The sequence below is a fragment of the Balaenoptera borealis genome (genome assembly GCF_965194805.1).
Source record: "Balaenoptera borealis genome assembly, chromosome: 21".
In the NCBI taxonomy this organism is placed as follows: domain Eukaryota; kingdom Metazoa; phylum Chordata; class Mammalia; order Artiodactyla; family Balaenopteridae; genus Balaenoptera; species Balaenoptera borealis.
This window is the reverse complement of record NC_138880.1, coordinates 25,099,154-25,110,862: the sequence shown is the minus strand read 5'-3', so window position 1 is coordinate 25,110,862 and position 11,709 is coordinate 25,099,154. Positions and strand designations below refer to the sequence as shown.

Genomic DNA, 11,709 nt, shown 5'->3' with positions numbered 1-11,709 from the left:
GAAGGCGGGAGAATGCGAACCCTTCGGCTGGGCGGTAGGGGCGGGCCCCCGGCCTTATTAGGAGGGAGTCCTGCGCAGGCGCAGAGGCGGCCGCAGCCGGAGGGGCGGGGGCGGTCCAGTGAGCGACTCTCCGACAGGCACGGAGGGTGATTGGGAGGAAAGGGGCCAGCGAGAGGCTTGTCATGGGGATCCGAGGTACGAGACGGCATTGGTAGCATCTGGTGACTCCGAGGGGGACAGGAAGTGTCAACGCCCGGGACCCCGGCGCCAGCTCCGCTGGGGGGATCCCCGCTGCTCTAGTCCTGAGGAGGGAGGGGGAAAAGGAGGGAGCCCCGATCTCGCCCCGCCCCTGGGCTTGTTACCGCGGGGGCGGGGAGTGAGGGCTTCTTTTGCGGGGAGTAGAGATCGGGGGACTCGGCTGTGCCCTCTCGAGCGGCTGCCGGTGTCCCCGCGGCGCCGGGCTGCCGAGCAGAGGAGCCGCGGCGGCCGTGGCTGTTGCATGTGTGGCTGCTGGATGCGGAGGCGGCGGCGGCGGCGGCGGCGAGGAGCAGCAGCGGCGGCAGGATGTTAGGGCAGCAGCAACAGCAACTCTACTCGTCGGCCGCGCTCCTGACGGGGGAGCGGAGCCGGCTCCTCACCTGCTATGTGCAGGACTACCTCGAGTGCGTGGAGTCGCTGCCCCACGACATGCAGAGGAACGTGTCCGTGCTGCGAGAGCTGGACAACAAATATCAAGGTAGGGGCCGCGGGGCTGCCGGTAAGGTCCTCCCCCACTCGGGTCCGCTGGCCGCCGGGCACGGTCGCTCGGAGCCTGCCCGGGGAAGTGCCACTTTCCTTTTCTCCTGTGACAGTCTCCCCGACTGCACAGAGGGGGTCTGGTGTGTGGGACGGGGGAACGGGACTGGAGACCGGGTTCGCGGCCCTCCGTTCCCCCGCTGCGGTCGGCGAGGACTTCTCGGGGGTCTCAAGGGTGGGGGTGGTGGCCGCTCGTCAGCCGCCGCTGCAGACCCAGCGGCTGCAGCTGGTGTGGAGACGAATCAGCCATTTTAAGCAGCAAGCATTTGTTCCGGCCCTCGCCTGCCCGGTGCCGCAGACCCTCCTGCCTCGGCCGGGGAGCGTGCAGCCGGGCGGGGGCTGTGGGGAGTGAGCGGCCGGCCGCGGCCGGACTCCCGCTGGCCTCCGGGGCCTGGCTTTCCCCACCCCCCCCTCGGGCCCCCACCCCCTGAGAGCAGATGCATTGGAACGTGCAGGGGGGAGGGGGCGCGAGAGGGCTGCGAAGGCGGCCTCCGGGGAGGTCCCTCCCTCAGCTCTCCGGCTCGCGGCTTGGGAATAGAGGAGGCTTTCCCTCTCCCGCCCCAGGGAAAGTTCCGGGCCACAGCCTTTCCCAGCTCTTTTCAGCCAAATGGTTAAAAGGCTAGGGGTCCCCGCGGGGTAAGGGAGAGGGGTGTGTGTGGCGGGGTGGACCCCCCGCCCGCGCTGGGGGCGGGGCCTGCGGTCGTGACGTAGGACATGGGCGGTGCGCGGACGCGCGCACTCCCGCCCGTCTGGAAAATGGCTGGTTGCAGGAAGGCTTGGGCGACACTGGCTGCTCGGGAGGGGACCGTGCGGGACATTAGCTCGTCCTGAGCGGAGTCAGTGTTGGGATTTGGGACATGTTTGTTTGATTTTTCGACTTTTTCCCAATCACTCAATCACGACAAAGACACAGCTACTGTGATCGTCGCTGGCCCCTGCACCGCGTAGGTTCCGGGCGTTGCGTCACTTCCGGGCCCCTGGAGGATGTGGGTTAGTTGACTGGGCAACCGCCTGGCGTCTCTTAACCCCTGGGTCCCTCCTCCGCCAAGTTTAAGTGCAGAGGCAAAAGCCACCCTTTGTGGTCAGACCCAAGGAGCTAGGGTTGATTGCCTGGAATCAGCCTTTCTTACAGAGAGTATATTATTTACTATTTACCATTGGTGGCCCTTTCGCCTGTAACTACAAGGGGAGGAGTTTAAATGGGGAGCCGTTTGGTTTAATAACCCTGAATCAAAGAACAGACCTTGGACATAATGTGGAATCAGCCATACGGACTTTAAAAAGATAACTTATTGGACCCATTCTCTGTTTTTCGACACGTCGCTAGTTTTATGATTTAGTGTCTAAGGAACGCATTTCTGGGGTGATATTTTCGGGCCTGTAGCCTGATAGAACATTGAAGTGTCTCTGTGTTTTTTCACCTATAATTTATTTCTGCCTTTTGAACCCATATGACTGACAGGATTGATCTCTGTTGGGGGGAAGCGAATTAATACGATTACTTACTGTGTGTCAGTTGCTGCACCACGTCCAGAACATTATCTCATTTAATCTTCACAATGCAGTAAAAATTCATTTTACAGACAAATTAAAATTTACAAGGAGTTTAAGTAACTTGTCCAATTAAGTGGGGAATGTTTGACTCCACAGCCTGGCTGCTGCAGGTGCACATGCTCGTTTTTAAATTATTTAAATCTTTTTTTTTTTGTTTCTTTAAATAAAAGTTCTCCAAAGGTATTTTCTATAGACATGGAGCACATACCTGAATTGTAACCTTAAAATGTTGTATGTTGTACATGTGTGCTTAAGAATTGTATGTTGAACATTTTTAGTTTTTCAAATAATCATAACTCTGAAGTTTGTAAAGCTTGCAGGCTTTTACGTTTCTTTAAAGACATGTTTGCCTTCACGAAAGTTAAGCTATTTTTTTTTTCATTTGAATTGGGGAGGGGCAATTTGTTCCAGGGAAATTTGCCATCTTGACCATCTAGAGTTGATAGAAGTAGCTTTGGTAACATGAGAAACAGTATTAGGCCTTGAAAGATCGAGAGATTTTAAAAAATTTTAGCCCCATTAAAATTGTAGTTCTTTTGAAGAGTAATACAAAAACAGTGATCTAGTTTTTACTCTGCACATGCTTTCTAAGCTCAACTTTCAGTTTTCTATTAGCTTTATATGCTTGTGTGTTCTTGGTTTTTCATGTTTTTTGTTTCTTTGCTAGTTCTTAAGTATTTCCTGTTTTTAGATTTAATACCTACAGCAAAATTCGATGATATATATTATATAGGTAGTCAAAGAAATTTCTCTCCTATTTGAGACACTTTCAGAAGTTACTGAAGAACCTCAAAAGTAGCCTTAAAAACATAGAGAAATGAAGAAAACAATTTCACAACTGAATGAAGTATTATGGGGTATGGTTATTAGAGAACCTCAATTTTTGTTCCAATATTCTCGTTCCAGTATTTCTCGTTCATAGTTCAAAGGTAAATAACCTTTGAACTAAAATTTCGTACTTAATTTTAAGTGCCTTCCATGCAGCTGCGTAGAAAGTGCTTAAAGGGCAGAGCCAGACTGACAGATAATGGCAGAGTTCAAAGTCTGGGGTTGATAACTGTTGAGCTTAATTTTCTTCACATATAGAAGTGGTGGCTTCCTCCTGGGATTGCTGTGGGGATTACTGAGAAAGTCACATGGAAGAGGTTCAGTAAGTGTTATTTCACCAGGTAATTAAGGTGTCTTAAAGATGTGAATTTTTACTTCATGTATAATATCAATGTGCTGCCATGAAATAATATATTTAGCTTCTAATTCCTGATTATTCGATACAGAATGTTTGGAATAAGTTTTGCTTTTATTTTTTAAACCTCACATTTTGTGTGTTTGAGGGGAAAATATATAATTTCCTTATTTTTCCTGGAGGAAAATTGGGTTCTTAAGAAATCCACTTACATACCTAGCTGGGCAAATGGGCTAGATGTGAACGTTGTTTAAGAATATGCTCTGCAGGTATGAGTACCCTCAAATGTGTGGGAGCACATTGTCGTGAATCCCGGGTTAAATAGTTGTCCATCAAGTGTGAGTACCTACACTCTCCAGGGCGGCGTGAATTCACAAGTTGTGCTGAATACTTGCTGTATGTTACCTTACTCACAGACACTACCAGTGTTGGTCGTCTAACATTTCTGTTGTCTTTAGAACAGTGATATTAGAAGATAGAACAGTGATATATGGCATCGGGTGTGATAAATTCCAGTTAATTTTTGCTTCTCCACCTTTACTAAAACAGAACTCTTTCAGATAGCATTGTATCTCATAAGGATGAGAAACAGATTTGAATAACATCTATGTAAATTTTGGTGACATCTGGAACTATATTTTCAGATATTTGTATACCTTCTAATGACTCGGCCATTTTTAATTGATGTAAGTGGGTCCTCATGCTGTGCAATATCTAAATCAGCAGTTCAAAAAGCTGAGAACCAACGGCTGAGTTATCTACAAAAGCACAGTGATCCAATGCTGACTTTACTATAATTTTGTTAGTAGCTTAGTCAGTTGATGCCAGAACCTGAACCTAAGCCTGCTCCGGAAATAGTTTGATTTTCAGACTCTCCCATGTGATGAAATAAAAGAGCCATTCAGGCTAATATGATGGGAAACTAAGAGTTACTTGTGTCTGCTTTGCTTAAGAATGTCCAGGGGATGATATGAAAGTCAAGGTATAGCGTCTCTCTGGAGTTCTGTAGCAAGTCATCGATTGAACCGTAAATCCTGTAAACACAGTTGGACAGTAATCTAGCCTAGTCCTGGAACCTTTTTAAGTTTTACGGCTGGAGTCCAGCATGGAATTTTTATATACAGGGTAGTTTTGAGGTTTACCTGAAGTATAGGTGATATGGCACTGGGTGAGCTCTAGAGTGGCACAGAGTGTTCCTGCCCAAGTAAAGACTTTTGATTAATAATTAGCCACACATCTCTTATCCTTTCTAATATAGACAAATGAGTATTAAGAGAGTTTTGTGTTCATTCTTTTTATTAGTTTATCTCTAAATGTACTTTCATGTTGGATAATATGTGGTCTTTGTAAGGGAAATGAAATGTTTTTCATGTATTCATACTATGGAGGAGTGTGGTTTTATGGTTTGAGTTCATTCTAACTGTACCAATTCTTTGAAAAATAACTAACTTGAAAAATGTTATATGTGCTACCATATATTTTCTTTTCCTTTTTTAGAAACATTAAAGGAAATTGATGATGTCTATGAAAAATATAAGAAAGAAGATGATTCAAACCAGAAAAAACGCCTCCAGCAGCATCTCCAGAGAGCATTAATCAATAGTCAAGAATTGGGAGATGAAAAAATTCAGATTGTCACACAGATGCTCGAATTGGTGGAAAATCGGGCAAGGCAAATGGAGCTACATTCACAGTGTTTTCAAGATCCTGCTGAAAGTGAGCGAGCCTCAGATAAAGCAAAGATGGATTCCAGCCAACCAGAACGATCTTCGAGAAGACCCCGCCGACAGCGAACCAGTGAAAGCCGTGATCTGTGTCACATGACGAATGGGATTGAAGACTGTGATGATCAGCCACCTAAAGAAAAGAAATCCAAGTCAGCCAAGAAAAAGAAACGTTCCAAGGCCAAGCAGGAAAGGGAAGCTTCACCTGTCGAGTTTGCAATAGATCCCAATGAACCTACATATTGTTTATGTAACCAAGTGTCTTATGGGGAAATGATCGGATGTGACAATGAACAGTGTCCAATTGAATGGTTTCACTTTTCATGTGTTTCACTTACCTATAAACCAAAGGGGAAATGGTATTGCCCAAAGTGCAGGGGAGATAATGAGAAAACGATGGACAAAAGTACTGAAAAGACAAAGAAGGAGAGAAGATCGAGGTAGTAAAGGCCATCTGTATTTTAAAGGGTTATTTGTCTTTTATATAATACTTTCAGAATTTACTTTCAGAAAATGTTTTAGGGTAAATGCATAAGACTATGCAATAATTTTTAATCATTAGTATTAATGGTGTATTAAAAGTTGTTGTACTTTGTCTGTGACCTTAATTTTCTGCACTGAATTACCAAATATTTTAAACCAGGTAGTCTTCAGATCACCTGATGAAAGGAGCAGGGAGCAGGGAAGGGTGGTGTGAATATGATAAAAACTTCACAAACCATGCCTAGTTCCTTTTCACTGAAAATGCAATGCTAATTTTGGGGTAGACACCAAAGTTTTGCTAGCATTTTAGTCTATGTGCTTAAAAAAATTTAGATATAGTTGGAGTTCTCTGTAAGCATTCAGATTATCTTGGGTAATTTAAAATATGAACACTATACCATTCAGAGCTTCTCTCTTCCTGGCCCCATTTATACATACACTTGGTCATCTCTAGTCTTCCAAGAATTTAAGGAACTAGAGATAAGAATAATTTGGGATTCCATGTGGAATAATGTGCTCTTATTAGAGTATTTGCTGCTCTATTTTCCATAGTAGCATTTTGATACACTGTCAGTAGCCCATTTATAAATACCTTGCTGCTGCTTCATAGCTGCATTCAGTCTAGTGCTTAATAAGGGAGTTGTTTTGTTTTAATTGGGACAAGTAGGAACAGTTAGGATACCAAAAATGCTGCCGTTGGCTTATATTGGCAAAATTTGGGTTATGCAGTATCATGATTCAAGGTTGAGCAATTTTAAAAAGGCATTTAATAATATATTTCATGTTGACCCACGGCTGGGACGCCTAGCCACAGGCCTGTCAGCGGGAAGAGGGCATATACTAGTCTTTAAATATTGCCTTTATGTCAGACAGTAGTTTAAATAGTTTTGCTAGTGGCTCTAGGTCATTTCTGTCCCAATCAGAAATTATATATTATTTTAAGTAGTAGTGTATTTACTTTCTTAACTTTCTGGTATTGGTGCTGTTTGTTGTCTTCACGTTCAATGAACTAATTTCATTATAACAATGCAATTAATAATGTATTTGTAAATTGAATTTTCCAAGATTCTAAAATTGAATTTTCCAAGATTCTGATATTTTAAGGGTAAGCATCTTGATGGATATATGTCCGTATATTTGGAGAATTTTTTGGTTTTTCAGGAGTGGGGGGCAGTGGATTGACTAGTCCTTAAATCTATGTGTAACATACTTTTTATTCCTCATTTCTTCCTAATCTGATGACCTTGATTCTTTTTGATTAACATGTGAAAAGTCCTGTTTGCTTGTTTGGAAAAAAGAAAAAAAAAATGTGTTTTTCTCTTCTAGCTCTCCTGTGTGACTTTTAGGCATATCATTTCACCTCATCCGGGTGTCAGGCTACTCACCTGTAGTATGCAGTTGGCTTAAATATCTCCACGGTTCTTTTGAAATCTACAGTATTTGCACTGTAGTGAGGATTTTAATAATCAAAGAACTTGTTTTTCTCTTTCATTCTTTTTGTCCTTCATTCTGTGGTATAAAGACAGTTTAAAGGTGAGCTTAGAGACGGGTAAATGCACAGTATTTTATTAGCTTCTGTCCTAAGGATATTTTGATTGATGACTGGAGTTGATTATATTGAGCAAGAAATACTGAGTTGTGAAGAAATCCTTTTCTCTCTTGAGAATATAGCATTTTGTCTTAGGGATTATATCCTTGTTACCAGGATAGAGCTGTTCACCTGACACCATTAAAAATATCAGTATGTGCAAAGCCCCCCAAAGCTTCCAGATGTGACTCACATACAGGTCAACACTTTCATACATAAATTTGCATCAGCATATGGGGAAAAAATGAACCTACAAATAGAAGTCCCAAAATTTGGATTAGACTTGACAGGAAAACAAGCATGGAAAGTCCTGGAAGATGTGTTCTCTTTGAGAACTAATGTTTGAAACAGTTTTATTTTTATGGATTTTAGTTTTCTGTACCACGCAGGAAATAGAAGCCTTAAGTTTGCATAACATTATGACTGGTATTTCTTTTTTTAAGTATAATAGATTTCATATACTATTTCATACCATGCTTACCAACTCATACTATATACCAGTGGTTCCCAAACTTGTCTCACATTGGAATTACCTCAGGAGCTTCAGAAAATACTGATACTTGTGTCCCACCCAGCAGTTGTGACCTAATTCATTTGGAATGTAGTTTTAATATTAGAATTTTTAAAAGATTCCCAGGTGATGGTAATGTACAGAAAAGTTACAGAACCACTGCCGTATTATGAAAATTTGAACTTATTGAAAACCACTGGTGGATTCTCTACATCCAGGTTTGTGTGACTGAAGCCCATATAAGTGTGGATACGTACATGAGAGTTTGTCCCCCGTCCCCAAAAGTTCCACCAACAATACTTGAAGACTCAGTACTTGAGTGCCTCTTGTGTGCTAGTGTGCTAGGCACTGTTCTAAGTAGCGATGGTTTAAAAAGAAGAAACAGTCCCTGCTCATGGACCAGACATTCTAGAGGCAGAGTTATGTGTGTGTGTGTGTGTGTGTGTGTGTGTGTGTGTATATAATATAACTCCAGGTAATGGTGTTAAATCCCAAAAGGAAAGGATAGCGGAGTAAGGAGAGGGGAAATGAGTAGAAAGGGAGGTGAGTCTTCTGCTTAATGTGGTTAAGGAAGGTCTCTCTAAAGAAGTGATCCTTGAGCTGAGACCAGAAAGAAATAGTGAAGTGAGGCAAGCAAAGATTTAGAGGAGGGAGGAACAGAACAGTCTTGTCAATTTGACTAGAGCATTTGATGTAATGTGGGAGGGGCTTCTTGGAAGCCATGATGGAAAATGTGTGCAAACTTATCATAGGGAGCCTTGGTGAAGATAGGGAGGTATAGGAGACTGTCAGAAGTCTTTGTACCAAAAATATTGCTGGCTTAGACTAGGGTGGGAGCAGCGGAGGTGGTGGTAGGTGGTAGGACTCTTGCCTGTGTTTAAAGGTACAGCCATCAGCAGGACTTTGGCCCAGAGATTGGAAAGCAAAGGGGTGACAAGGATGACTTGGGTTTTGGACTTGAGGGATCAAGATTTGTGTTTTGCACTTAGGTTCGAGGTGCCTGATAGATTTCTAGTGGGACTCCAGCGTGGAGTTGGGGGGCTGAAGTTAGGGGAAGGGACAGGAGATAAATATTTGGGAGTTAGCCTGTGAAGGGAGTTTAAAGTCATGTGACTGAAATCACTCATGTAACTAGATCAGTGCTTCTCAAATTTTAATAAGCATGTGAGTCACCTAGTTTTCCAAAAATGCAGATTCTGATTCAGTAGGTCTGGCATGGGGTCCGAGACGCTACATTCCTAACAAGCTCCTCAGTGATGCCAGCGCTGCTGGTTCAGGGACCACATATTGAGTAGCAACCACATAGTTCCAGGAGAGGGAGGCGTGGGCCTTGTGGTACCCCAACATTTGAAAGGGGCCAGCCGAAGGAGACTCCCAGATCTCTCGGTGAGATAAAGCGGAAAAATGTGACACACCGGAAACAAAAGTGGAGAAAGTGTTTCAAGAAGGGAGTGATCTCACGTGCTGGTCGAGTAAGGCGAGGGCTGTGACTTAATGGTTAGGCAGGGAAGATTGTTGTGAAGTTTAACAGGCTGCGGGGTTTGGGCACGAAGGCTTGGCTGGGGTGGCTTGCGAGCAGAAGGGGACTGAAGCAGAGCCAGCAACTGGGCAGCTCTGGTTCTCACGTAAAGGAAAATAGAAGTGAGATGCAGTTGAGGGGCAGGGGAACTCAGGGAGGATTCTAACTTGGAAGGAGAAACACATATTACGTGCCGATTGGACTATTCCATTAGAAGGGGACAGATGACAGCTGCGGGGAGGGGCGGATTATCGCGGCAGTGGACTCTGGGCAGGCAGGAAGGAGCGAGAGCCAGGACTGTGTTAGCCTCAGGCCCAGGGACAGTGCCGGTTCACGTGTCAGAAGGGAGGGCGGCGTTTCTGCTCATTTATTCAAGGATTTATTGCGTACCTGTTGTACCTCTTATTTACAAGGCACTATTTTAGGTACTGAGGATAAAGCAGTGACCGAAACAAGACAAAAGTCTGTAACTTAGTGGTGCTTAGGTTCTGGAGTGAATGGATGTAAATGCAGATAGCTTGCTAGATTTTGTACCGGGAAAACGGGATCGTTCTCTTCCAAAGCTTCCGCGTTGCCAGTGAAGGGCTGAGACGGAAAACGCGTTGGAAGTCTGCAGCTGTTGGTGGGAGGTGTGTGTAAACTCTCACTGGGGAGATGGGGCAAGTGAATGGGCCCGGAGTGCCAGTCAGAGCTGAGGGGCAGCTGGAGTCTTTCTTTGGTCATAACTTCAAACGGACTCATTCTGTTGCCTGGATGCAGGTGTGAAAAAAGAAGTGTACAAAATAACTTAAAATTTCAAAATCTCTGCACAGTAAGCCAGAAAAATGGCAGCTGCCACATCCTTCCCCCCCCCCCCCCATCCTTTTTATATACCCAGCGGGTGGCTTCCTCTGAGGGAATGTGTTCTCATCTCCCCACCTGAAATAAAAGGAGCCCGTGTTCCAGGAGCTGTTGGTATTAATAAGCTCGACAGCTCTTCAGCCCTTGAATCAAGTCCTGGTTTGATGTCATTCAAAATCTATTTTAAGTAAAGTACAAGTTATCTTGAAATTAATATGTTGCCTAAACTCTATATCAATTAAAGAAACCAAATCTCCTTTATCACATCCTAAATGTGAAGGCAGGGCTCTGGACCAGGATTGCAGCTGTGGGCTCCTCCGGTATCACAGTCAGGTAACCTGTCCTTGGCCTGCGGTTTGTTCAGCTGTAAAACGAGTGATTTCAGATACGGTTATCCTGAAAATGTGGTTATTATTCATGCCCCTTAACATTACTCATAGGAAACAGTTCTGGTCACAAAGTTCACTAACTGGTTAGTTCACTAACTAGTTTATAAAATAACAACTTTTTTTTTTTTTTGGCTGCGCCACGTGCAGAATCTTAGTTCCCCGACCAGAGATGGAACCCATGCCCTCTGCGGTGGAAGCGCAGAGTCCTAACCACTGGACCGCCAGGGAAGTCCCTAAAATAACAGCTTTTAATTCGTGTATGTGGTAACTAGACTTTTAAGCAGCATTTTCTAAACTCCAGACGCTAGAATGAGCCTGATGGGTTTTTGCCATTTCCTTAAACCATTCTAATTTTATATTTAAAAGTCTTATTTACTCAATACTTTTCTTTAAAAAGCGACTCCCTTTGTGATGTCAATTTATTTTTAAAGGGGAGCATATCACTTTGGTAAACGGAAAATTAGTATCACTTTCTGTGAGTAAAAGACTGTAGGGACTTCCCTGGTGGCGCAGTGGTTAAGAATCCGCCTGCCAATGCAGGGGACACGGGATCAAGCCCTCTTCCAGGAAGATCCCACATGCCGCGGAGCAACTAAGCCCGTGTGCCACAACTACTGAGCCTGCGCTCTAGAGCCCGTGAGCCACAACTACTGAGCCCGTGTGCCTAGAGCTCGTGCTCCGCAGCAAGAGAAGCGACCGCAATGAGAAGCCCGCGCACCGCAACGAAAAGTAACCCCCGCTCTCCACACCTAGAGAAAGCCCGCGCGCAGCAACGAAGACCCAACGCAGCCAAAAATAAATAAATTTATTTTTTAAAAAAGGACTAAAATACAATGAAAACAAAGCAGTGTTATTAAATTCCACCTCTGTAGTATTGCCTGTGAAAGCAGAGGCCAAAATCACCTCTCTTTTTGAAAAGGTGTGATTAGTAAATAATATTAGGTAAGGGTAAAAAACATAATAAGCACCAAATTGAGTCTGCATGATGTAATTGAAAGGATTTAAAGAGGATTTTGAGCACTTCTTTACCATTCTACTCTGGGAAACACCTAAATCAACCGAAGATTAACCACTGCATTTCAGTCTTGTCTATCAGTAGAAAACAGAAATATTAACATGTCTT

The 11,709-nt window shown here is 44.1% G+C and overlaps 1 protein-coding gene across 1 annotated transcript; it reads left to right on the top strand.

Moving 5' to 3' along the window:
- The first annotated feature begins 146 nt into the window (after nt 1-146).
- Nucleotides 147-7,064, top strand: ING2 (inhibitor of growth family member 2). Its single transcript, XM_082375401.1, has 2 exons — nt 147-736; nt 5,030-7,064. The coding sequence occupies exons 1-2, from the start codon at nt 565-567 to the stop codon at nt 5,698-5,700; spliced, it is 843 nt and encodes a 280-aa protein (XP_082231527.1). The 5' UTR covers nt 147-564; the 3' UTR covers nt 5,701-7,064.
- Nucleotides 7,065-11,709: the final 4,645 nt, after the last annotated feature.

Coding starts and splice junctions, on each gene's coding strand:
- ING2 (XM_082375401.1), top strand. CDS start 565: ATGTTAGGGCAGCAGCAACAGCAACTCTACTCGTCGGCCGCGCTCCTG. Junction 737..5,029: donor GCTGGACAACAAATATCAAG/GTAGGGGCCGCG, acceptor TTCCTTTTTTAG/AAACATTAAAGGAAATTGAT.